The sequence below is a fragment of the Podarcis erhardii genome (genome assembly GCF_964252035.2).
Source record: "Podarcis erhardii genome assembly, chromosome: 2".
Lineage (NCBI taxonomy): Eukaryota > Metazoa > Chordata > Lepidosauria > Squamata > Lacertidae > Podarcis > Podarcis erhardii.
In genome coordinates this window covers 51,893,593-51,920,426 of record NC_138498.1, presented here as the reverse complement: position 1 = coordinate 51,920,426, position 26,834 = coordinate 51,893,593, and the positions used below count along the sequence as shown (strand labels likewise).

The window sequence follows — 26,834 nt, the reverse complement described above, 5'->3', positions numbered from 1 at the left end:
TGTCTTTCAACATCATTTTTCATTTCCCTCTCAAAGTGATTCCAATAAGGGAATCATGTAATAAACATGACACCATACAACAGACAAAGGATATTCACCCCCTTTTAGAATGAACCCCCACAACACACCAAAACAATCTGGCGATTTTTGAATCTGTAAAAAAAAGGGGCGGAGTTCTGCTATTGGTTCAGCCCTATTATTCCATGTCTCTGCCAAAAAACCAGCGACCTAGAAATAATGTGGTGCAATTATAGCCCCAAAGAAGCCTAAATCTGGGTGTTACACATGCTCCACCCAGGAATTTCAGGTCATTACTTGCCTTGTGTTTATATTTAAGACTCTGAGCAGGCTCTGTTATGTCAGGCTGCTTTCAGTTTGTTATATAACAGGTGCTGCCTGCCACTTGAAAGTCAGCTCAGTAACTTGGCTTACTGGGATGACAGCAGAATGGATGGAGAGGCAAGCTTAGCGTACTGTAGCCAAGTTCCTTGTGAGCATGACCTTCTCATGCAGCCTTGGCAAAACCCTCATGGAGGATCGAAACCCTATTTGTCCCACAATTGACAGAGCTGAAACTATTTTTAAGATTGAACAACACCCTCTCCTTCCCACAAACACTAACAGTGCATTTGAAAAATATTTATTGTAGCTACTTTCTTAATACTTCTGCCAGTCCAGAGGTGGAGAAATGATTTCAGCCTAGGATCGACATTATCTTCTTGACAACCTTCCAGGGACCACATAGTGGACATAGTGAGGTCATAGAAGAGCACTGGATGTAAATTTCTCCTTCGTCCAATAAGCTAGTTTCCTCCACCCAGGCAAGGCAGAGGAATTATTGCAGTTTAAGGACACATTTCAGCCAGGCAAAAACACCCAAGGTTCAAAGTAGGTACAATGGGGGGTATCACTGAGACTGTAGCGAGGGGGTCTGTGACCTGTGACTTCCAGGAGTTAGGAGGAGCCCAATGACCAACCCAAGTTCTGGAAATGATAAGAACAGTTTTGGTTTCTTACTCCCAAAGCCCAGTGGATGCAGATCTTAACAAAACCTTGTGAAATAATCTTAGAACGGAAGGGTCGTAGGTTAATCATGCAGCCTTAACCACATGGGGAAGATTCTAGTGAGAAATTCCAGAAAATTGCCTGTTAAAACCAAGGAAGCCAAATGTCAAGATATAAAGAATTTTATTAGAGAAGGGAAAGAAAAGGGAAGTCAACAACCACACACACACTCATGGGGGGGGGTCAGTTTGGCTTCCAAATAAAATCAATACAGTCCATTTAACTGAACTAGCTACTTGTGAGCTACTTGAGCAGTCGGGTTTCGGAGTTCTTTGCAGAAGAGCGGTTCTGGACTTCTGGTTAGATGTTTCCAGGAGGACCAACTCTCACATATTTTTAGGAATCTGAGACCTGTTTAAGCCAACCCCTTTATGGAGACCGATTGTTCTTTTCTCCATTTGTGTGCTATGCTCCATTTCTAATGCCATGAATAATGGAGGCATTGAGAAATTTATTTAGAAAGTAGTTCCACCTTCTTAATCACGCTATGTGTGTCAGTCAACAGAGCTGGCTAGTTCTAAGTGGATGCAGCATTATAAAAAAAGAGCTTAACTCCAAATGTTTATTCAGAGATGAAGCTCAGATACTCGCTTATTCATACTTGATGTTCAGGATCCAAAATCCCAAACACCCACAAGACAAGATGGCAGCATTGAGCTACGTTGGAATATAGGGGTTCCAGAGAGGCAGGTACAGTCAAACCTTGGTTCCCTATTGGATAGGTTTTGGAATGTTTTGGCTCCCAAATGCCAAAAACCTGGAAGCAAATGCTCCATTTTAAAAACGTTTTTCGGAAGCCAAACATCTGACGCAGCTTCCGCTGGAGTGCAAGAAGCTCTTGCAACCAGTCGGAAGCTGGACCTCGGTTGTAGAACGTTTTGGAAGCCAAACAGGTTTCTGGAATGGATTACATTCGACAACCGAGTTTGTCTGTATTTGGATTTGGGAAGATGATCACATGAGGGTCAAGGACAAAAATAAGTTTCCCTTACTGAATAGTAAGATGGTTTGGCATTTTGATATTGAAGAGGTGATGTAGCCAGGACCTCAAGACACAAATTAGTGGAGAAGGGTGAGTGTATTCAGGAGTATTTCCTGCTATATCTTGGCTGCGGTCCATCCATGCCATTGCTCAGATCATTTTTCTTCTTGTCCTCGTTACACATAAAACTATGAATCTTTTTTTTTTTAATCTGCAAAAAAGGACATTTATGTATTTCTAAACAGATTGTCAAAAGAAGGACTTAAACATATATTTCGGAGAATTTTTTGAGCAAACGGCTGTGTCAGAATATTCAGTAAGTGTGAAAGTGGAAGCAGAATGATCTTCATAGTAGGCTACAAGGTGTGGATCAGGCCAGTCCACATCAGAGTTTTCAAAGATTGGATTCCTCTGATATCCCTAGTAACAGCATCTTCAAAGCCCTTCAAAATGCATTCTTACTCATAAGGCAGCAAGCATCTTTCCCGCCATCAATTTGCAGGAGTCAATCATTTGCTTGACGTCTGGAAAAAAATGTTTCTGGTCTTACTTGTTGACCCTAATGACAGATTTAACTGCAGCTGAAATGTAAACATTATGATAGGGATTCTTTCTGCACCCAAATAGAAGGGAAATATAAATCTGCCTTAAACTGGAGTTTGAGTGCATTCAAATATCAATGCTTAACAAACTGTGTTCCCTCCTCCCACCACCAGTAGGATCTCACCCCTGATGGTATATAGAGGCAGGCAAAAGATCCTTCCAGCCTAGGACTTTCCCTCATCTAAGAAAGCTACTGCAACCACCAGATTTTTCTTTGGTCAGCCAAGATTTGGAAAAAGGGGCAGGGAGAGAGGCTGTTTGCCAGCAAGTAGAAAAAGCAAATTAAATTAGAGGAGCAGGTCAGGGGGGCAGCTACTCCAGCGCAGTCACACAACAGCAGTTGCTCTTTTTTAACTCTGATAAGGAGAACATATTTAGAAACAGGAGGTCACAGGCCATGGTTTGCTTTCTGAATTTGTTGGTGCAGTGGTCATAGAGCATGGGCGTTGAGAAGGCAGATTCGTACACAGAAGGGAAACCCTGTGATCTTAGCAGCAAGCAGAATTGTTTCACAAGTCAGCCGACAGCGGCAGAGACCAATGCTGAAAGCTCAGACTTTTGAATCCTTGAGAAGAGTAGAACTAAACTGAGCATGCAAAGAAATTTGAGGCTCCCCGGGACCTCTGTTGTTGTTTGTTGTTGTTGTTGTTGTTGTTGTTGTTGTTGTTGTTGTTGTTGTTGTTGTTGTCAGATGTAATATTAGCCAAGAGCAACAATTCCACCTAAAGTACTGCTATTCACACTACAACGCACAGTGTGAGCGGGAGAGGCTGGCCTTGTGCATCCCACAGAAAATTTAACTGGAGGAGGTGTGATTGTAAGTAAGATTGTGGTTGTTTGTTTGTTTCTCACCCATAATCAGTGCATGGGTGTGTAAGAGAAGGAATGTTTAGGTGGAACAGACTGCTGCAAAGCCAAATAAATAAGTGCTTAATAATAGCTACCAGTTGGCTTTAACAGTCACTGGAGACTGGGGAGTCGTATTTCATCCTCAGTTAAAAATCATTTATGTATAATTCCTAGTGTATAAAATTCTTCATAATTATGTTGACAACAGGTCCCTGAGGTTGGATTCCTGGCATTCTGCAGCTATGAGTGTAGAGTTCTGAGATATTATTTTGGGAAACAGGTGGCCCTCACCCTGCATTTGCAAATATAATGGGATTAAGGGTATTTAACACCCCCGCCCTCTTATGCCCACTGATTTGTTTGGTTTTTTGACCCCCAAATGTCCAACTTTCTTCTGGGGACCCACATTTCTACTATTTATTTTGGCATTTGCAGGGGCAAATGGGCAGGTATGGTAAGGAGTTAAGCACCCCATCCTGTCAGCTGGTTCTTCCCTCAAGTCCCACATCAGTCTTTAAATACAGTGTGTATAAAAATGATGCAAAAGAATAAGAGGTTGTAACAACAACAACATCATCAACAACAATCAAACTCCTTTAAACTAAAGCTACGGTAAGGTTCCCCTAAGATTAAAATGAACTCTGAACTTAATGCGCACATCGTCTCTTAAAAATAAGAAATGGAATTATGAAAGGACGCTTTTCTTTTTAAAGAACCAAAGGAGGCCATCTTTGTTAGCCCAACACAATAGTTCATGTATTACTATTGTGGCTTGAGATTGGACACAGTGTGCTAGTATGTCATCACAGATACGGGAGTTTAGGTCAGCCTTTGCCAACCCATAATCCTCCAGGTGTTTTGGACGACAGTTCCAATCAGCAGGTGTGTGAGTGTTAGATGAAAACATATGGGGGACACCAGGTTGGTGAAGTCTAGTCTTGTTTAGGTGGTGCCACTCTGTATCTCACCAGGATTATCCGCTCAGCCTATGTTGTTGATCTTGCCTGCTGGTCTTGTGCAAAACGAGCTCTGTAATATGTTCAGTTTTCAAATTATTGCTTATGACTCTACTGAGCATTTATTTCCATCTTATGAAAAAACTCTATTTAGGCTAGAAACAGGCACCCCTTGCTTCTGGGAAGTTCTGGATGTCTGCTATAGCCCAATTTATGCATGTTCACTTTGAAATAAGTTACACTGGGACTTTACATCTAAGGACTTTACATCCTTTACGTTGCGTACGGTAGTTGGGTTCTGAACAATGTAATCCATCGTAGATCTACTGAGCAGTCTGTCCCGCTGCGTCCAATGGGTCCTGCTCCCTAGTGTGTTTAGGGTGGCAACCTTAGCTTTCCGTAAGTGAGTGTGCTCAGTATCCTTGCATGTGGAAGCAGAGCTGAGCCACTGGGAGCAGTGCAGGGCTTTTCATAAACTTAAGAAAACCAGGGAAAAATTGAAATCTCTTGGTCACCTCATAAAGTCAGTGGCAATCCTCTAACAAAATTTGAGAAGGAATCCCACCCCTCTCTCAGGGATTTCTCAAGAAAGGTTCGTTTCGCTCCCCACCCATTTTTTCCAAAATGTTTGGCATAGCTCTGCTTCCTGATGCATCTGTAGGGTATGATTCTGCAAGCACTCCAGTGTACTTCATGCACGTCAAGGAACTTAAGTACATGCACATGACTGCAAGATTGCAGCCACTGAATTTGTGTTTTGCTCCTCTATCCTGCAAATGACTGGCTCGACTTTTCTAGAGTGCCAGTTCCCTGGAAGTGTCGGTTCTAGCATAGGAAATCTCCCTTTGTTCTCCTTGGAGCCTTTTGAGATTCCCTTTCCAACATACTGATAGGAAATTACTTCTTTTGAATCTATTGTGAGAAGGCAAGTCTTGATTAATTCAGAGTCAGTGATTTCCTTTTCCCCAATTGTCCTTAAAATGGCCTTTTATGTGGCATAGATCCCTATTGATAGCCCCCAAGCAAGTTACAAGAAGGATTTATATGTGTACGTTCTACGCACATCCTGTTTGCAGAGATGCTGGAGAGAGTTTTCAGGTCTGCAAACAGTTCTTCGTAACGTTTGCAAACACAAGCAACAGTGACAGTAGATGTGAGAGACTGCATCTCACTGTACTCATTCAGGCTAAACAGTGATGTTTCTGAGTTTGATTCCATTGAAGAGAGATGACAAGAGATGTGAAGGGTTCATTAAGCTGGCCTCTCCAGAGACCTACCCTTGTGGATGAGTGCTACCCCTCAAGACATGCCCCCCACCTCGCAGAGCTTTGTTCCTGTCTTCCTTTGCATATGGGAACCTGCAAATGATAAGGAAGATCTGCCCTTTAAGGGATTAGGGGTTTAGTACAAATGTGTGATGTTACATTATGGTTTGTTTATATTCCACTTCCTGATCAAAGGCCCCCCCCCTGAGGTATACAGCATATTAACACAAATATATATATATATATATATATATATATATATATACAAATGGATCAAAACAACAAAAAATGCCACAATCACAAAATGCCAATCAATCACACTTGATATGTGTTTTGAACTCGGCCTAGTATACCAGAAAGAGTGTCCCCACCCCCATCATTCAGCCCGGACACTGAGATCCAGCTCCAAGGGTCTTCTGGCGGTTCCCTCCCTGCGAGAAGTCAGGTTGCAGGGAACCAGGCAGAGGGCCTTCTCAGTAGTGGTGCCCACCCTGTGGAATGCCCTCCCATCAGATGTCAAGGAAATAAATAACTAACTTTTAGAAGACATCTGAAGGCAGCCCTGTTTAGGGAGGTTTTTAATGTTTGATGTTTTATTGTGCTTTTAATTCTGTTGAGCGGCTGGGGAAACCCAACCAGATGGGTGGGGTATAAATAAATTATTATTATTATTATTATTATTATTATTATTATTATTATTAACCCTGTGGCAAACAGGAAGGGGGGATCAAACAAACCACCGCTATCTTTCACCTAGGATGCACAAACTCCTATCTTTCCCTCATAGCCATGGTTTCATCTCTCACCCAGGGGGAATGGGGAAGGGGAGCAAGGGAGACCACAAACACTGGCTTTCTTTTGGGACCACTGATGTAACATTCAAATACAACATTGTAACAAGGGTGTTACTAAAGAATGATGCTTTCCTCCCACAATTTTCCTGCAGTCCAGATCCTGGGGATCTGTTTGTAAAAGGGAAGGAAGCAATAATATACTAATAGAGATTAGCATGAGCGAGACTTTAGAACCTCTTTTGTGGTGGAATGGTTGTTCAGCTCGGCAATGTTTAACTTATGTATCCTTTCATCGGCAAGAAAAGAAGATTTCTGGGATGCAAATTGTATAAAACCACCAACTGTGGCTCTGCGGAGAGCAAGCTGACTGGATGAAGAGAGGGCAAATGTGTCTGGTTTCATTGCTTTCAAGAAGTGGCAGGACGGGGGAATGTGAGCTTTGTTAGCTGAGTGTTTTTATCCCATGACACAATATAAAATAATCCCCACCAAATCCCAGGTCACTGTAATCTTATGTGTCCCTTTCTTCCAGATGTCTCTATTCCATTAGCATAACACTGTTCTTTTTTTTAAAAAGCGCTTCAAACAGTTAGATTTAGGGCTCAAATGTTTTCCCAGCAGGAGTCCACATCACCCATGCAGCTGCCATTTTCCAAACAGCAATCCCTCTGGACTTGATCTTGGATGGATCGTGCAAGGGTACCCATTTCAGGCTGCAATCCTATATGCACTCACCTGGAAGTAAGCACCACAACCTACGAGTAGACATATGTAGGATTGTGCTGTTGAGCAGTGAAAGCTCCAGCTAGATCAGTGTTTCCGAAACTTGGGTCTCCAGCTGTTTTTGGACAACAACTCCCATCATCCCTAGCTAGCAAGTCCAGTGGTCAGGGATGATGGGAACTGTAGTCCAAAAACAGCTGGAAACCCAAGTTTCAGAAACACTGAGCTAGATCAATTGCAGGTGGGGTCTCCAACAAAATGCTTCCAATAACTCCAGAGTTGATCTATAGTGAATGCTTTAATAATCCCAATATATCTGGTTACCCAAATCCATTCAAATCAATGAGTTGCTAACATTCAGGATGATGGGTAAAGGAAAGGACTCAGCCATTCAAATGTGGGCAAATGGGTTCCAGCTGGCAAATGTTAGATTCATGTGGTTCAAGTTTCCTGCATCCTAGGTTGGCTTTGGCAACAGTATATTATTTGGTGACTGTAAAAGAGAAGTTGTCTTATGTAAATGCACATGCCTGTTCATAGATATCAAGGTTTAGAAAAGGCTTAAGCATTCCGGTTGCTTGTTTTCATGGTGCATCTGCATTTTTGCATGATACGCAAATGATATTTATGCAGAGGAGAGGGACATGCCACATCGCATGTCAAGAGCTCTCCACTATTTATGCTCTGCATGTCATTATATTTTCCATGCAAAACCCCGTTCCTCATTAAAGAGTAACAAGCTTCTCTGGGAAGGTTCTGGACACAAGTCTCTCACTGGCCAGTATCTTGCCCTCTTGGCCAAGATCTGTCATCTATTTATGCTCTGCCTCCTGTGGAATCTTGTTCCTTCTTCAAGAGAAATTAGCTTCTCTGGGGAGGTCCTGGGCACAAGTCTCTCTTTGGGCAGGAACCTCGCCCCTTCTGCCCACTATAATAATGTAGCTTCTTGTTTCACACCTTGTAAATGTCACTTGGGAGAGGGGAGCAGCAGCTGAAATTTGCAATGTACGTGACCAGCCTCCTTTTCAATCTCATCTCAAGATCCCCACATCCCTTGCTTGACTAACCTGCTCAGATTTATCAAGGTGTATATATGGGTGAAATTGCACAAATCCAGTTTTATTATGAGCAGTCAAACTTTGGAGTCTAAAATGCTGAGAGGAAGATGCACCATCATAGAACTGAAAACACTGTAAGGGTTCAAAGATTTCAGGGTTATCTTCTTCCTCCTTAATGCTATTGAGTCAAGCCCTCCTTCCCACTCCCAGGAAAACTGGAACCCAGTACATTTGCCAGGGCAAATGCTTGCTACTCACATGCCTGAGATATTTTTTGAAAACCCAAACTCCAAATCCTTATATTCTTATCTTTAAAAAAACCAACAAGGGGAAAATGTCTATTCATGTGATGTTTATTTTATCTATATGTGTCGGTTGTTTCTATCCCATCTACTAACTGAATTTCTGAAAGCAGCATGCAGTTTATTTCAAGTACAATGAACTAGAAGGGCAATGTCATAGAGCCAAGCTCCTGACTGGGGCATTACTACTGCTTCCTGGACAGGGCAGGGCAGGGCAGGGCTGCCTTAAGAGCCAATCCACAACCCTGACCTGGCTCCTGCCCCGTCCCAGTAAGCAGCAGCAAATGCTGATGTTGCAAAGGGAGCTCAGCACTCTCATCTCATCCCCCTGACTGCTGACCATTGAGATTAGAGTGAGTACAGTAGGCAGTTTCTTCCACTGATAGCTGACATGCAACCGAAAGTGTCACAGACTTCTATCAGCTTACTTTGCTTTACGAAAGCTGAATTTTTGCAACTAATTATACAAATAAGTCCCACCCAGTTATGCCTATTAAATGCAATGGTGGCATCTGTTTGGCACACGGGTTTTGTTTTCCAGTAGTAGTAGACTATAATTCTGTGCCTTACTGTTTCCTGAAGGTTTTATATGTGTTTGTTCAAAGTCAGAGCAGGCCAACCCTGAAACAAAGTGTAATGTGCTGAATCCTGGTGTGTACACATTTTCAGACAGAAGGCATCTGTCAGCTGAGCAGATGAAGGAGGCAGCACTCAGCAAATTCCCTTCTACCTGCTGTCGTCCTCCAAATCAGCTCTGGAGGGGGACCAAAAATCTGCCTCCTATCAGCACAGCAACACCAACTGGATTCCACCCTGTGTGTGTTGCTCTAAATGCTCTTTTGATATTATAATGGCCTTTGTTTATCATGGCAGTGTTGTCACTCAAAATGCAACAATCTGCTTTAATAATACAGTATCCTTGCTGGGACACATATTTGCTTTAAAACGAAGTTCCACTTTAAAAGCACCAGTTTTAAAAGTGTAATTTTGTTGCATGTTCTTTGCCCCCAGGCTCTTCTGAAAATACATTGGTGCATAAAGAGGAGGGTATGCTATGTCTCATGTCATCCCTGTAACAACAGACTTGAGATTCAAAATTGTTGGCAGTAGATTGTCACCCTTTCACAGCTTTAAACACACACAAACCACTTCATTCCTCCCCTTAGTGCCTCCATGTAGAGGATCCATGATTTCCCAAGTGGTAGAAAGAGAGTTAGTAAAATGGGCTATAAGTAGATGGTGCACTGACCTTGTGTGTCGACAGATCTGTCAATCAATACTGAAATTTCATAAAGTAAGCCTCACTGCTGGCTCCATCATGCTGTTTCCATCCTACCTAATAAGCACTGAGCATTGCTTCTCATTTTCAAGCAATGGGCTCTGAGACCCCTCAGGTGAGACCTTCAAGTGGTCATTGGAAAGCCTGTGGCACCCTGCCAAAGAAGGGGAGTGGGTTTCCAAAGCATGCGCCCCCAGCACTCAGCTGTGTGGGCCATCTGTAACATCAGAGCAGATAAGTAAACGACCACCAAAAGGGTCAGGACAGAATTAAATGTTGCACTAAGGCAATATCCACAAAATCATTTCTGCTTGCCAGACAGAACCATTTCCCCAATCCACGCCTTGTTCTGGGGGTTTTTCTGATTTGGGGGAAGGCACAGGAGTTGTGTGGTGAGGGAGAAGAAGGGGGAGAGTCCTGTCATGATAGTGGGACCTGTTGCACTGGAACAGGAGTAGGCAACCTAAGGCCCATGGGCCACAAGCAACACATGGGGGTCGTTTAACCAGCCCACAAGCCACCCCCAAACCAAGCTGCCCGCTCGGCGAGTCTCCGCATGCTGTGGCGTGGGGACTTGCTTCTGTGGCACTGGAAATGGTGTCTGCGCAGACACCAGAAATCATGGGTGCGTGCGCTTACGCATGCGTGCAATCCAGCCCATGGCAGGATCTCCACTGGAGTGAACTGGCCCAGGCCAGGTAAACCTTGCTGACCCCTACACTGGAATCTGCTAGTGCAACAACTTACTTGGATCCAGCTCATAGTTCCCCTGCCAACAATGGTTCATTGTGACATTAAATCAGCCAATAGCATTAAAAATGTGAGCCTATTGAGAGGCAGAGAAGGTGAAAGTGAAAGTAAGATGGGAGAAAGGGATTGGAGGGCCTCATCCATAGCCTCACTTAATGAGGGCATTGTTTGCTAATTGTAACATAGTGGGGTAAGCACTCAAATAGTAGTTTATGGCAATGCAGAGGTAAATTGCCTTGTAATACTCCCGTGATGCTTTCTGCTTATTTGCAGTTGTCAAAATACCCTTTCACTATGCTCTTGGTGGCTTATACCTGCATGCATATGCCTGAGAGATGATGCCTTAGAATTCACTCTCCCTTCTTCTGGAGAAAAGTTCAGAAACTGGGTATGCATCTCGGCAAGTCTATAAATATTTCTAGTAGAGCAACCTGGGGAACTGGAAAAGGAGGGGTCCTGGTACAAGACCATGCAAACAGGTATGCACAAATGGTTATCAAGAGCCTGGAATGCATACCATAGTGCTATCAGAACAGTATTGTGTTGCCAGCATTTCATAAACATGTCATCTGAAAGAAACCAAGGGGTTTGATCACGAGGAAGTAACATTTCCCAGAACGGGTTAGAGGAGCTAGTCAGCCGGTGGGAATCACAGCTCTTTCAGATTCCACAAACAATTGCCTTACATCTGGAGAAACATTTCCATCACATGGAGCCAAGTGTCTACAAAGGTTTCCTCACTAAGAGTCTGAATCCATTTTAATCTGAAGGATTTGAAAGCAATTTATTGCAAGCATTTAAATTGTCATATGCCAGGCAAGGAAGGATACCCTGTTTCATATCCTTTAATCTCTTGTCTCATCCCTCTTCATTACCACTACTCTTTGGATCATGTCCAAAATGATCTGGTCTAGATACTCAAAAAGGAGTATTGATTGTAGCAGTGTGAATTTCTTATTTTAAATTAAGCAAAGCTATTCATTCAAAATGTCCCCCTTCAATGTGCTTCCAAATTTGCCATGCACCAAATAGACACTCAAGGTCTAGTACTTATTATTTTATTTATTACCTATTATACACTGCCTTTCAGAGCTATGCAGCTTACGCCAGGCAGTTGCTATGAAGCAAATTAAATACAAAATTCACCAGGGTATAATAAATCTAAAAAACCAGCAGTAATATAGTAAATAGATGCTGTAGTAAATAAATAAAGCTGTGTACAGGCTCCCATTTATTCTGCATACAGTGCTCTCCCATCGTTGGTTTGGGAAGCAGTGTACACACTTTAGCCAAATCCATATCTATCCTGTTATGTATGAAATACTGTGCTTTGAGAAAAAGTCTTAGCTGTGTTTTTAAGCTGGTAACATGAACACAGCTCAAGTGTTAAGAGTTTAATCAAAGGATGGTAATTATGTAATATTGCATAGGTGATCACACTCCATTCTGAGTGGCACTAGCTAAGGGTTTGTGCTGATACAGTTTGCAAAAAACAGCAGGAGCCCACGGCTGAAATTGCAATTCAGGTGTTTCTCTGGGTTCTGCTCCAGAATGATCATTCCCAGCCAGCTTCAAAAGCATTGTGATGTTTTATTAGCATGGAGGTGGAGGTAAATGCTTGCCTGGAGGTGAGATGGCAAAGGGTTGCAAGCAGTAATCAAAGAGGAGGCTTTTTGCAAGAATATTAAATGTGACAATTGGCACTTAATGACTCGCTGTGTAACCATGGCAGGAGGAGATGAAAGCAATTAGCCTCTCATATATGAGCCACAACAATATTCCGAGCTAATAATCAGCTATTGAAAGTACTGTATTTAATCCCCTGACATTCCTGGTTCAATCAACTGCTTTTCAGCCCCCTCATCCCCTCAGTTTCAGATCTCATTTGAATGGTGGATAGAACAAAGATGGGAGGTGAACTAATATTTTCAAAGAGGCAGGTAAAAAATATGGATGGACAAAGAACATATCTCTACTTCCCTTTCCGGGCAAAGTTAATAAGCAGTTTGGGTGAAAATTATTGTTGTTGTTTTTCCCTCCTGCAGTAGCACAACAAGAGATTTTCATATATGAGAATGGCTGATTAATAATACACTGACATTGACATGCATGTGTGAGTTCTCAAATGATCAAAGGTACGGTGATGTTGTGTTGTAACATTTCCCAACTAGTCACTCAAATTATGATATATATTTTTTGTATCTTGGAAACAATTGATTGTTTTTCTTTTAACCCCTGTCTTTTTAAACCATCTGCTCCTCCACCACCACCACCACCACCACCACCACCACCATATTATGATCTATTAGCTTTATCTAAGAACATAAGAACCACCTTGCAGGATGAGGGCAGTGGTCCATCTAGTCCTGCATCCTGTTCTCACTGTGGCCAGTCAGATACCTACAGGAAGCCCCCAAAGTAAGACCTGAGCACAACAGCACTCTCCCTCCTGTGGTTCCCAGCAACTGATGTTCAGAGACATATTGCCTCCCACAGTGGAGACAGAGCATAACCATTGTGGGTAGTAGGCAATGATGGCACCCTAAAGGCTAACAGCTTTATTGTGGCATAAGCTGTTGAAGCTGGCATTAGTTCACAAGAAACTGTTAGGCTCTGTTCAGTGGTGTTGCTCAGCTGATGCTGGCAAGGCTTCATGTAGTCATTCTACGTGCTCTCCCTCTCTCCAGCTAGGAAGTAGACATCCCCCCCATTTTGTTTCCATTTTTAAGAAAAAGAATGCAAATTCAAGGCAAAGACTGGCCTTTGTGAAACAATCAATCAATGTGAAACAATCACTTTAGGCAGCAAATTCTAGAGGGGCTACCAATCATCTGGTGCTGATTTACAGAGGATGAGGGGCTGTAGAGAAGAGAGGGGCTCCCCAAAAATTGCTTTCATCCTAATTCCACTGATAGAAATCTTACAGGAATCAGCTGAGCAACCCCATTGGATAGAGTCCTAACCATTTGTGTGTGTGGAGCAGAGCCCACTTCAACAGCTTATGCCACAATGAAACTGTTAGCCTTCCAGGTGCCGTAAGACTCCCTTTTTGTTTCTACAAGGTGGGGGGGGGTATATGGGGACTCTGTTTTCCGAGCCCCTGCTGTGTTGCATCTGTTCCACATTCTGAATAAACCGCAGAGTTGTTTATTGTTGATGGGGGAGAGAGAAGATCCCTTAACTCTACATTCTAAGGTACATGTTGTTTTTTTAAATTCCTTCCCCACCCTCTTCAATTTGTCTGCAGGGTTTTTCTATTTCCCTGGCATATTGGCACCACCAAGTGGTGATGTTCTAGTCTGCTATGGAATTAGTGCTAAATGCTTGGAAGAGGATAAAGAAACGACTTCTCAAAATATGAGGAGCGCAAACTGAATGGCGCACAAACTGGTCTTGTTTTCTGCTGCAGAGCCATGGAAGTTACTATAAATAAATAAGAATTTTATGGCAAGCCAACGTCTCCTGCCTCAAACTGAAAAATGGGGACTTCCCTAAACCTTTCTTAACAGACAGTATTGATATACTGCACAAGACAAATGTCATCTGTGTACTGTGAGGTTCAACTTTATTCTAATGATGCTCTGGCCCTTTTCACACCTGCACGTGGATAAGGGCTGGCCATGATCACTATTTCCCTGTATGCAAAAAATACTGCATGAACTCACCCTCTGCCTCATTATAAATGTGGAGGCTTAAACTTTCCCCCTTTCCTCATTGAGCATTATTGACATGAGAATTGCTGAAACTTGAGTCCAAAACAATATTGATCAGGATGTCTTTACTGGGCATTTCCAGCAAGCCACAGAGTGAGTGCAGAGTAGACCACACAGATGGAAACACTGAAGAGATGCAAAGAGATCTTTGTAAGGTTTAATAACAAAACACCTGTAACGTGCATCTTACATAGTTCTTATAATCATCACCCATCCATCCACCAGGGGGGTAAGATACAGAGTAAAGCACATTATATACCATTCACAATTGCTGACACAGCTAATTACAGTGACTTATCTGCACCTGCTACACTGCTACACAGCTGAAAAACTAGGTGAGGAGTTGCACTCTGGCTTTTAAAGTGGTATACACCCTATGGAGAAATAATGAACCCTAACATTTAAGCAAACTATTCAACAGTCTTGGGCCTCTCTGGATCTCCTTTTTTATTATCATTTGTGCTTATGGTGGTATCAGGGCAGTTATACATGACCCTGCTTTCAGTACTGTTTGTGCCTCCAAAGATTTTGAGGCAGGCATGTAGCTTCATTTCCAATTGGTGCATATGCCATACCACCCTGCTAAAATCCTTTAACTTTTTATTTTTTACTGTAGCTACTTTGCTTTAATTTTATTTTTTTGCCTCACTTTTGTTACACCAAGAATGTCCTGCCAGAGGACATTAATAAAACAACATTGGGGGAACATCACAGAACAATGAAGAAATGATTGAGCTTGTATATATAAAAGTGCTTGTATATATGCTTGCATATATGAAAGTGCTTGTATATAAAGTTTTATATGACTTGAGACCCAAGCTGTTGGGTTTCCATATGCTCCAACCCATAGCTTATGGTCTGTGGTAAAGGCCTTTCTAAGAGCACCACTGCTACAAATGGCAAGGAGGGTGGGCTTTCTCTGTGGCAGCATCTTGTCTTTGAAACTCCCGCCCAGAGGAAATTAGGCAGTCCCCATCCCTGACCATATGCAGGAGGAACTTAGACCTTTTTAGTTGTAGCTTGTTAAGGGTACTGGGAACTGTAGCTCTGTGAGGTATAAACTGCAGTTCGCAGGATTCTTTGGGAGAAGTCAAGTGCATATTGGATGTGCTTTGAATTTATAGTATGGCTATTCCCCTGCAACTTCAGCAGGCCCAAAGGCCATCTGGGCACTGTCTTCCCCATTATGGTGAGATTGTTTTTGAATTTCTATTTCAATTATAGTAATTATTTCTAAATTTGCATCTGTACACATATAATATTGGCATATGCAAATCTTCATCTTCTTTTTTTAGTGAGGCATTTCCTCTCCTTTGGGAATGCAGAAGTGGTCACACTACTTTGGATGCAATCCCGCTGGAACGGAGCATGTTCAAGTCCCATTCATGCACTTCAGTGGGAGCATTTGGCCCAAGCTTAATTTTCAGCTTAATTGCATTTTTGGAACAGTGTTGTATGATTAATGAGATCCCATTTTTGTTTGGGAATGGTTTTCCTTAAGTTCCCTGGACAGTTTTGCATGCATATACTTTATTCTAAGTTCTCTTCATTCATTGCCCTATCATCTGTTCACTTAATCACAACTGAATGGGAGAGTTTTTTCCACTGAACTTCTTTTCTTTACATCTTGTATATGCAGCAATAGGATTATAACAGTTTGGTGTCCTCTGCACCATTGGCCAGATTGAACTATGCCATTATGGTAGCCTTTCTCAAGCTTGGGTCCCCAGACATTGTTGCACTACAACTCCCATCATCCTGCTAACTAGGGATAATGGAAGTTGTAGTCAAGCAACAACTGGGGACCCAAGCTTGAGAAAGGCTGTGTTATTGTATACTTGCTTATGTTTGGGTTCAGGGGGCATACAGTAGCTCAGCTCTCAGAAAGTGTCTGTAATCAGGTGGATGTGCCAAAATCTTGACTGAATAGCAGTGTGTATTCCCAACTGCAGCCTGAAACATAACTGAATGGAGAGAGTCAAATAATGAGAGGTATATATATACCCTGAGATATTGAGGAGGGACAGGAAGTAACATTCTTAAATATATTGACAATATATCACAGTCACATAATGTCCAAATTCCAGAGGGGTAGCCACGTTAGTTTGTTGCAGCAAGAACAACAAAAAGTCTTTTGACACCTTAAACGCAAACATTTTTTTAATGGCATAAGCTTCTTTGAACTAGAGTCCACCTCACCAGATGCACAATGTGTAATTCTTGCTGGTCAGTTATATATCTACATAAGGGTGTAAAGAGAAATGTTAAAGTTGGAGTTAAATGACAATGAATTCAAAAAGTTCCATCTGTGACCATGCCGTTAAATATATGCAAACTGATCCTTCACAGCATCAGCAATTGGCAACAGCACGCTCATCTTAGACAATACAACTGGAGTTTAAATTATTAAAAGTGAGTGCAGATACCCTTCACAACAGCAATGGTGGTGATGGGGATAACAGCATCATCTTAGCACTGCTGAGTACATTTAACAGCAGCAGCAGAGCAGAATACCACTGTCTCTATTCAGACCCAAATGAACAGAATTGAACTTTTTGACAATTCAGCAATTTCATGCTGGAGTTTCCATTGGACGTTCCTTTGGTCCTGCTCTAACTACTCAGGGTGATATTTGAGCAATAGAATGTTCGTTAATAATGCAGTTTATGTGAGGGAAGTGGAACATAAGAATGGATAGAGGAAAAGAGACTTGGAGGAGCTATGTACTGTTGCCATAAAGAGCAGAAAAGGCAAGATAGGGGATAGGTGAGCTCTAGGATAGTTCTAGGTAGGGCTGGAGGAGAACTTTGCCTGAAACCCTGGAGAGCCACTGCCAGTAGACCATACTGATCTAGATGAATCAGTAGCGGGCTGAAAAAGGAACCTAAAGGAACGGTGAGTAAAGAAGGCAGGGAGTGGTGGTGGTGGTTTTTTTAATAAGCTGTAGGAAGCAATTGTCCTAAAGGCAGAAAGGATTGCATGCTGTCAGCAGAAGTATACAGGCAAAGAACAGGACCAAGCATCAAGAAGAGCAAAAATGTATTGAGAGATGTACTTATGAGTCAGTCTTTATGGCTGTTCTGAATGGTTTCATGCATGCTCTTGGATGCTGCTCAGTTCTTAAGATTGCCCTCCTTGCTGTTGGGAGGGATCATTTGGCCCTAGAGCGAAGGCAGGTTTGCATTAGGAGCGGTCAGTGGTCAACTATAGGCAAGCTTTGTTTTTGGGTCTGACTCAGTGAATGAATTTGGCCAAGTGTCATTCATGGGTCAGGAAGCATGGCCATGGGAGGTCCTGGAACCTAAATCTCTCACTGGGTTACCCAGAGCAGCAGATAGCTAGAATTCCAGCTCAACATCTGATTTTTTGCTTCATGAGACAGATGTTTAGGGCAAAAGCATCTGTTGTGTTTTCGCTCTCTCACTCTGCATCTCTTCTTCTCATTCCTCGTTCATGCACAACAGTAAAAAGAAAAAGATAAAAAAGAATTAGGTTGTCAAACACTTATTCGTTTCCATCACAATCCGATGAATGGAATTTTTACATCATTTGCTGTAGTTTTACGGGATAATAGTGTTCACTGAGGAGGAGAAGGCGATAGTTTATTTACCCTTTATACAGTGAAGAAAAGGCGAAACCAGAGAAAGAATGTATGGTTGTGAGTGGTTCACCTGCATAGAGAACTAGGCACATCTGCTACAAAATTTGGTTGATTTTCCTACCAGTTTAACACTCATGACTTGCATAAATAATCCTAGGACCTGCAGCTTGCTGAGGCTGCTAATTATGTCATATTTATTGAAGTATTTTCAACGCCACTCTTCAGCCAAAGAAAGCTTCCAGGGTGGTTTGCAGAAGTCAATGGCAGGACAAATCTTAACATCGGATTTATAATCTGAAAGTGGCACAAAGGGGAAAAAGAGAAGAGGAGATAGGAGCAGGGAAAGCCAACTCAAACACTAGTTCTTATTTATAAAGCTTTAACAACAAGCTGGAATGGAAACCGTTCAAAGAGAGCATGAGCCAAATGTGGCTGGTATCTCAGTTGAGCCAATGGAGTGGCCCTGCCTCCCTTCCTCCCCCTTGACTGCAGTCTGATGGAATAGCTGCTGTCAGGTGACTGCTGAGGGAAAAGGAAAGCTGATGATGCCTTCAAAGATCTATAAAGAGAAAATTTATAGCCCCTTACATTTCCCTGGAGGGTGAGAGAATAGCAATTAAACTATTTTAGATGTAGATGGGCCTTAAGCATTTAGTTTTCAGCAAAGTCTTCATGCTTTGGGGAACAGAACAGCCCTTCACAAAATATTAGCGGTCATTCTCTGTGTCATAAAGGGATTGTGATCTTCTGAAAATCTGATTTGAAAGCTCTATGGTTACAAAAATAAAACAAAGCAAGTTAACAATGGATTTTTTTTTTAAGCTTTCATATATTAATGTAAATCCTTTCAAACGAGATAGCTGAAAAATTTAAAAGTAAACTTACCCCAGTATTTGAAGATAAGACAATTCATAACCAGTTTATTGAAAAGATTTGGTACACTGAGAGAAAACACAAGGTTTGAAATATTAATTTCAAAAAGCAAACACTCAAAAGGAATCATAGGAGATATATCTAAAATAACTGCAGAACTGGAATCATCCCAGCCAAGATGTCAATCAAAATGGGATGCAGATATGCCTAGCAATACATCTCAAGAGAAATGGGCCTAGTTCTGGGAGAAACATTTCCAAATTTACACTTTGTAGGAGTTTAAAATCTATAAAATCATGACTCATTGGTATCTGTTTTCAGACAGACTGCATAAAATATATCCAACAATAAATAATCGGTGTTGCAGATGCTCCAAATGTGACTATTTGTCATGTACTTGGAGGAATGTCCGATTATTAAATGATTTTTGGAGTCAGTATTAACAGAAAGTGATATATGACACCAATAAAATTAGCAAAAATGTACAAAACTTGCAATAAATGTTGGAAATGCAATGAGAAAGAAGGTACATTTATGCATATGTGGTGGGATTGTAAGAAAGTAAGGGGGTTCTGGGAGATGATATATAACGAACTAAAGAAAATGCTAAAATATAGCTTTGTTAAGAAACCAGAAACCTTCCTGCTGGGAATAACAAGAACGGACATAAATAGGAAAGACTGTAAACTTTTTCAGTATGCAATAACAGCAGCAAGAACATTGTTGGCCCAAAAATGGAAACAGGAAGAAGTACCGACTTTGGAAGAATGGAGAACAAAATTAACAGATTATGCAGAACTGGATAAATTAACTGGGAAAATTAGATTCCAAAAGGATCATAGGTTTTTTGAGGACTGGAGAAAATTTACAGAGTATTTGAAAACTGTATGTGAGGAATGTACAATGCTAGTGTGCTTTAAAGAAGCTTTGTGAAAATACAAGGAATATTGCTAGAAAGCAAATAAGGACAGAAATATAGTATTTAATGGCAATATTAAAATTAAGGAATGTGAAGATAGGATTTGAACTACAAATGATTGTCAGAGAAGTTGAGGGAGGTCCAATAAGCTAAAATATGTGATGTGTAAATTGGTATGATTGGAGTTTTTCATGAATTTTTTTTTTAATAAAAATTTATATTTTTTAAAAAAAACAACAACAGAAAGCGATAATGTCCTTGGCTAAGTCCACCCCATGAATCGTATTCTAACAATATTTGAATATCTCAACATCATCATTCCAGAGTCAAAAACTGGTAGCCTATTTATAAACTGCAGCAAAAATTTGGGAAATGACCTTTATGACTAAAGTTACAACTCTTAATAAGAGTAAGAGAAGACATACAAATAGAATATAATTCTACCAGAAAATAGAGTTTGTGGCTACTATATGCAAGGTGCAAGAGCAAATAAATTATTATTCCCTGTTAAGGGGCATATAGGCATTAGAGAAAACTTTATACATTTACTACAGATTAAGCATTTTATTGTGTTTTGCAGAAGCTTGAAATGTCTGATATAAGGATTTTTGTACTTATATGCATTATATTTACTAAGTTATCCACCTAACTTATGAATTAAGCTGTCAGCTGTGTATGTAGTATTGTCTTCCTCTTATTCTCCCTTTTGTAATCTACCTTGCAAACTCAGTGATCTGTAACAAATAAACTTTTTTAAAAAAAAGAATAACAAAAAGCTGTTGCACAAAAAGGGGGGGGGGGTTGTGACAAACTGAAAATATATGAGGAAAGTGCCAAAAGTTGAATATTTAAAGAAAAAAACATTCGAGTTGGAGAAATGCCACACATCATTCTGACCTCTTTTGCTTTTAAATGAACATTCTCATTTTCTATGAACACATTATGTCAGGCACGTCAAACAGGTAGATCGTGGTGTACCGGTAGATGACCGGACATCTGTGGTAGATCACTGGTAGATCACTGGCTCACCCCAAAGAAGCTGAACAAGTTTTGTTCCCCTAAAAAAAAGGTCAACATTTTTGCCCTGCACCCCAAAAAACCAGGGCTTTCCTCCTCCCTAAAAAGCCCAATAACTTTGACCTGAACCCCCTAAGAGGGGATAGATCACTGCCAGTCTTTAACTCTGTGCATAGATCGCAGTCTCTTGGGTGTTGGCCACCCCTGCAGTATGTCATTGGCATACACAGAATGTGCCTAATCCACATTTTTTTAAGATCTAAAACAATTTCATTCATATACAGCAACAAGGCACAACAGTTTATCATTTTAGTTATTGGATTATTGCCTTAAACACATGCACACACACAATTCCACTAATGCCCATGTAGAGAAGACTAGTTTCAAATAATTTAGAATACTAAAAGCTTGATCCTTTTCGTTGTTATCATCATTATTGTTTTTTTTAAAAAAACAGTCTTGATTGCTTCACAAGTTTCATGGTGTGGGAAACTTTAATATGATGGAATTCATACAAATAGACATGGCATCAAAGTGTCTGACGTTATGCCTCCTTTGGGAGGAAAGGCAGGTTCAAAATTTAATAAATAAAATGGCACCCTGGGACACAAAGGCATTTAGCTAGGAATGAATGAATCATGTTGCTTCTGCGTCAAAACTCATTGGCACACTGTATTTTTGTTTTTTCCTGAATTTGGATATCTACCTTTTAAATCTGGATTCTGGAGGGTGGGGTAGTCAACTGATCTTCCTCTTCCTTCATTAAGAACAGATTTATTGTACCAACATAGGTTGATGCAGCTATCTGTTTATGCCAGCATGCTGTTGCGCCTTGGTTAAAGCATGTCAGGCCTAACAGAGGGCATTGATGAGAACATTTATAGACACATGAATGACTATGAAGGCCTCCCCAAATATTTTTGAGTGGACCTCAGGATTTACCATCAGAAATATGCGTATTTCCTGAATTTGGTGCATAGTTTGGGAATGGTATTATATTTCCTGCATCTGATGTATATTTTGTGAACTTTATACATTAAATTTATGTATATTTCCTGAATTTGATGATATACTGTGTCAACTATATAAAGGACTGTGTATATGTATGACTTCATTTCCACGGGGGCTAGAGAAACTTATCTTAGGACCCCGCAGGTTGAAAACATGTAATGTAAAACTAAGGAGTACAAAGGCTTAAACCTAGATCTTAAGGGGAACTTGCTTTGCTAACTTCACACAGCAAGCATTCAATTTTTGGCCGCTCCAGCTGTTACCTTATCCCAACCTTTCATGCTATTTGACTACACTAGCATCCATTTATTCCAAGTTCACAAAGGACCTATCTCAAATCTATTACCTATCATTGGAGTGATGCTCCAGCATGGTTGTAAGATCAGTGTTGCTGTTCCAAAATAACATCTGGACGCTATCCTCCTATTCTCTTAGTCTGCAGTGGAGGTTGCAATTGTTACCATTAAGTAGATTAAAATAACCGAATGTGTATTTGTTTTAAAACTTTTCTGAATTGCCCTTTCATTTAAAAATAAATAAATCCAGGGTGGTTTACAATAGTTCATACAACACAATAAAAGAGCAATAATCAATAACGTGGTTAGGGGGAGCAAAGGCAGCGCTAAAAACAGTTGCAACAGAAGTGAAACACCAGAGGTTTTAAAGTATATATATATAAAAAATAAAGTATGAGAAAAGGGGAAAACATAGTACTTAAAAAAGATTATGATATCCGTCAGGTGAGCTTCTCTAAGGTGAGAATTTCAGAAGTTGGGTACCACAGGCAGGAGCACCACAATGCATGTTGTTTGTCATTGCGTTCCTCAGTACTATATATATATATTTATGAATCAAAGGCTGCCATTCTAGGCATGTTTAGCTGGGAGTAGGTCTCACTGACTTACTTTCAATGGCAGCCTGTAGGGTGAGTTGCTAAACAAAACCAGCACCATTCCTATCCATATGTTTACATGCTGCAAATGGCCTCCACTCTCACTCCGCCCCCCCAAGTTAGTATGTTTGGACCCAATGCACATTGGTTTCAGCTTACCTACTTTTGCCATTTAATTGTTCCAATTATCACCCAGTTTGGAGAGCTTCTTCTGGAGCTCTTTGCTTTTATGCTTTTTACCAGCCTAAATAATTTGGCGTCATCAGCCATGGGCACACCAGCTAGAAAATAAGTGAGCAAACCACATGCTCAAGATGCTTTGCAGGGCGTGAATGTACATGGGATATTCCTACACTGAGAGAAGAAAACCTCAATGAGAGACTGTCTTTGAGACCTTTGGAAGAAAGGTTGTATTGGTCTAAGACATGCTTAGACAACACTGGGAAACCTGCAGCCCTCCAGAAATTGTTGGACTCCAACTCCCATCAGCCCCAGCCAGCATGATCAATGGTCAGGGAAGATGGAAGCTGTAGTCTGGCAACATCTAGAGAACCATAGATTCCCCAACTCTGGTCTAACGTATATGGAAATTAGAAGAGAACAATGATTAACTCGTTTCCACCCCTCTCTTCCATAAGTATGAAATGCTTTCACAGATGTGGACCACTGTTACAGTTGTAATAACTGAAAATCAATCCTTAGAAAGATTAATAAAGGAAGGAAGAGTATTGAGAATTTATTAGAACTGAATATGAGACTGGGTCCAATTATTAAGAAGCAAAAAAGAGAGAGAAAGAGATAAAAAGAGAAAGTAATATACTGAGAAATTACAGATAGCAGTTGCATTACGTGACTCAAGATTCCGGCATGCTATTGCTTGAACGTATTAAAGCAGAAACGTGTTTAATTAAAATGCACAAAAAGATACAAGCAGGATGTCAATGTAGTGCTGCAGGGGAATACAAAAAGGTTGTCTTAATTATCTCCGTAAACTTGACAAGCGTATGTCCTAATTTGCATCAATATTGTAGCAACCTTAATATCATAGTGGTGCTTCTCTTCTGGGTGACCTATGGAACCCAGCTGCAGCAGAGAGGTCATGGCCTTGGAACTCCTATACTTTTGAGCTCCTGTCTGCATAATACCAGCCAGTTTGGGGGGCAAATAGTCTAACATTTCTCCAATGAAAATAGGGACACTCTAAGGAAAAGGGATCAAATCTGGGATCAAATCAATCAAAAAATGGGATGGCTTCTGTAAATCTGAGGCTGTCCCTGGAAAATAGGGACACTTGGAGGTTTTGTTGTCCTGCTATTCAATACAATTTTACCAAACATCATAGCTAAAGCAGGAACAGCAAACCTACAGTATATGGTGCAAAATATCCCATTCCCTCTTGCACAGAGCATTCATTGATGATATAGAAGTGCTTTGAATCCCAAGATATTGCCATTAGGTAAGCCATTAGGTCTGTTCACAATTTTTAAATTTAACCTGCTATCGATACTCCTGTGCTATATCATTCTCCTACCATTGATTATCCAACCCAGTTGTTTTTCCTCTCTCAGAAAGTTCCTTCATAATCTCAGTCAGTGTCTTTTTGTGCAGGAGCAGCCCCATAACGCAGCTAGGGCTGATGACAGTTGCGGTTCAAAGCATCCAGAGAGGACCAAGCTGGGAAATGCTGAGTTGAGGCAATGCATTAGATATGGCAGACCAAACAAACCCTGTATGTGAGGTCTTGCTTTTGTTGAATTTGGATTCTCATTTTGTTGAATGTTGGTTTCTCATTACAGACCCACTTTGGGGTTTGAAAGAAGTTGTTATGTGATGCCACCAAAATCAGTGTCGTGAATGTGGGCAGAAGTACAAATGTTAACTGTGACACATCACCCTTTGGGTGCTTCCATACTCCAAGCTGACCAGATTGTGTTTCTCTTTCCTCTGCAGAGATCCCTGGGTGCCCTGGAATGGTTGAAAGTTGAGCGGGTTAAGCTTTCGCCCTCCTAACGATTTGCAACTCTCAGAAGCTCATGAAGAGACAAGTCTAAGCTCTGCTTTACTTTTGTTGGCACAGAGGAACTTCACATTCCCTTGCACAGGGATGAAAGGAAGGACAGCTAGCAAACCAAGTTTCCAAGCTGTGAAGCATAAGAAAACTGCAGTGAATGAACCATTTCGGGGATTCAGCTGTGAGAAGCCAAATCAGTTCTGTGTAACTACTGCTTGAGATAGGATTGGTGGAGCCTTCGCAGTGCAATAATGAAAGGCTTCCCTAGAGCTGAAGAACATGAGTTTCCAGAAGTAGGGGAAGAGTTAATGATTTTATTAACTCACCCACACTGTCTCCGCTGGAAATATCCTCAAGGAGCTGAAAAGCTTTGGGAAGACATTTTCCCATCTTGTTGTTAGTCTACTTGCAGAAGGGACATCAAATATCTGGCTTCCTGGTGAAGCCAGCAGATTGTTGGATTGGGACGGGATCATTATGCAGCCGAAATGTGAAAAGAATTTGGGAAGTAATACACCGAGGAGCACTCTTGTAAAACCAAATTGGTTTGCAGTGCACATTCAAAGCTGGTTTCTGCTCCTGGAAGTATTTCGCCAACTTTTCCCCAAGCCAGCACCTGTCCCCATAGCCAAGTGGTTCCACAAAGACAGAAGTGAATAATCACCTTGTGGTAGGATTTCACAAAAAATGACTCAACGTTTACCAAGGCCCTTATTCAGAGGCAGTTCTCAGTAATATTGACTTCTGTGCAATTTCAAGAGACCCCAAGAGACCAAGATTGAAAGGCAGCTTCTCTCAAAAAATTTTTTTTAAAAAAACTTGTACGCAACCAAACACCCCTCATATACTCTTCTTGAAGCTAAGCTTTCTGCATCAACCTCCTGGTATCATAGGATGCCTGCATTCTTCTTTTGGAATCTTGAGATGTCTGGCCTTGACTACTCAGCTCGTTCCAAGTGCTGATGATGTTTAACCCCTTCTGCCAGGAGACACTTCCAAGGCTTTGTAGGAAGGGGAAAGAAGCCTTGTTGAATACTTGGGAGAGACAGACCACTGCCAGAGAAGCTTATGCGAGGAGTCTGGAGTCGAAGTTGGATGGCCAAGGGTGGTTTTAGAAAAGGGGAGAATCTTTCAAGTTGTGGTTTTATAACAAAACTCAATTCGCTGTATATTACATTAACAACTCTGAGGTGTAAAAAAAAAAAAGGTTTCAAATGTAATCTGTTTCAGCCTGGAAGGCAACAGTCAGCTTAAAAATGCAGAAGGAAAGGTTCTTCATTTTGATGATTATGTTAAGGGCTTTGTCCCGTAAGATTTAAAAGATGCCTGGAGCCAAACTATGAATTATTGAGGCTTCTGTGTGTGTAGTGTCCTGTCCCTTTGACGCAGTGTGCAATATTGCTAAGGATCAAAAGACCTTCTACTGTCTGCAGCAAAAGAGAAGGAGAAACCCATGCTATCAACTGCAAGGGGGAATGAAGCTATCCATCAGCAGAGAAGCTGGTGTTCTTGCCATTGTGCATGACAAGTGATTGTACTGCCATTTGCTCTCATGGACTTTGTGCAAGCATGAGCCTCTTATTCATTGGACCGCTTTGAACCCATTGGATTCCTAAATATCATGTGCGGGGGGGGGGGGAGAAGGGATTTGGGGCTCTGCAGGGCATGTTGCCTGTGAAATTCAGACACACTGGGCTTCCATGTGTGCTGCTCTAAAGTTGTGGTGTCTATTTATTTATTTATTGGGTAAGGTGAGTTCTGGTTTCCTCATCTTCCTTGCTATGAGGGAAGATGGTGCAAAATCTCACAGAGCAATGGGTCACTGGCTGCTCCAAAATAAAAAAACCTGAATCCATTGTGTGATGGTGTCCAATATCTGTCATTTTCTTCTTACTTTGCTGGTCCAGAAGAGACCATGTCAGTATGCTGCTTCCTCCACAGTGCATTCTGTATCCATTTCTGCTTTCTTAGGTACACCATGTGTAGCATAAAAAAACCAAATTTGATTTAATGCTCAGAGGTTCTTTACATGCTCTCTTTGTGTACAATCAGCTGGCCTAGAGCCTCAGTGGATATAAACCAGGCCAGCTTCACTACAGTCTCTCTGTTTATCTATGCATATTTCTCCAGTGGAGCCGCTCAACTGTAGCTTCATTTCATGCAAGCTAGTT

At 41.3% G+C, this 26,834-nt stretch overlaps 1 protein-coding gene and 1 long non-coding RNA gene across 3 annotated transcripts in view; one reads left to right on the top strand and one right to left on the bottom strand.

Annotated features, from left to right (window-relative positions):
• Positions 1-26,516, top strand: part of ADRB2 (adrenoceptor beta 2) — a 62,920-nt gene extending 36,404 nt beyond the window's left edge. The window contains exon 2 of one of the 2 annotated variants that reach the window (XM_081852130.1): positions 24,603-26,516. In XM_081852130.1, coding sequence (XP_081708256.1) covers positions 24,603-24,637 — 35 coding nt within the window. In that variant the 3' untranslated portion in view covers positions 24,638-26,516. Of the gene's footprint in view, positions 1-6,819; positions 6,897-24,602 lie in introns of those variants that run through there. The other variant, XM_081852129.1, reaches the window with a different exon arrangement.
• On the bottom strand, positions 575-10,785 carry LOC309336465. Its single transcript, XR_014154033.1, has 3 exons — positions 10,516-10,785; positions 9,847-10,093; positions 575-2,571 (listed from the first exon to the last, which is right to left on the bottom strand). It is a non-coding gene; the product is annotated as an uncharacterized lncRNA (long non-coding RNA).
• Positions 26,517-26,834: the final 318 nt, after the last annotated feature.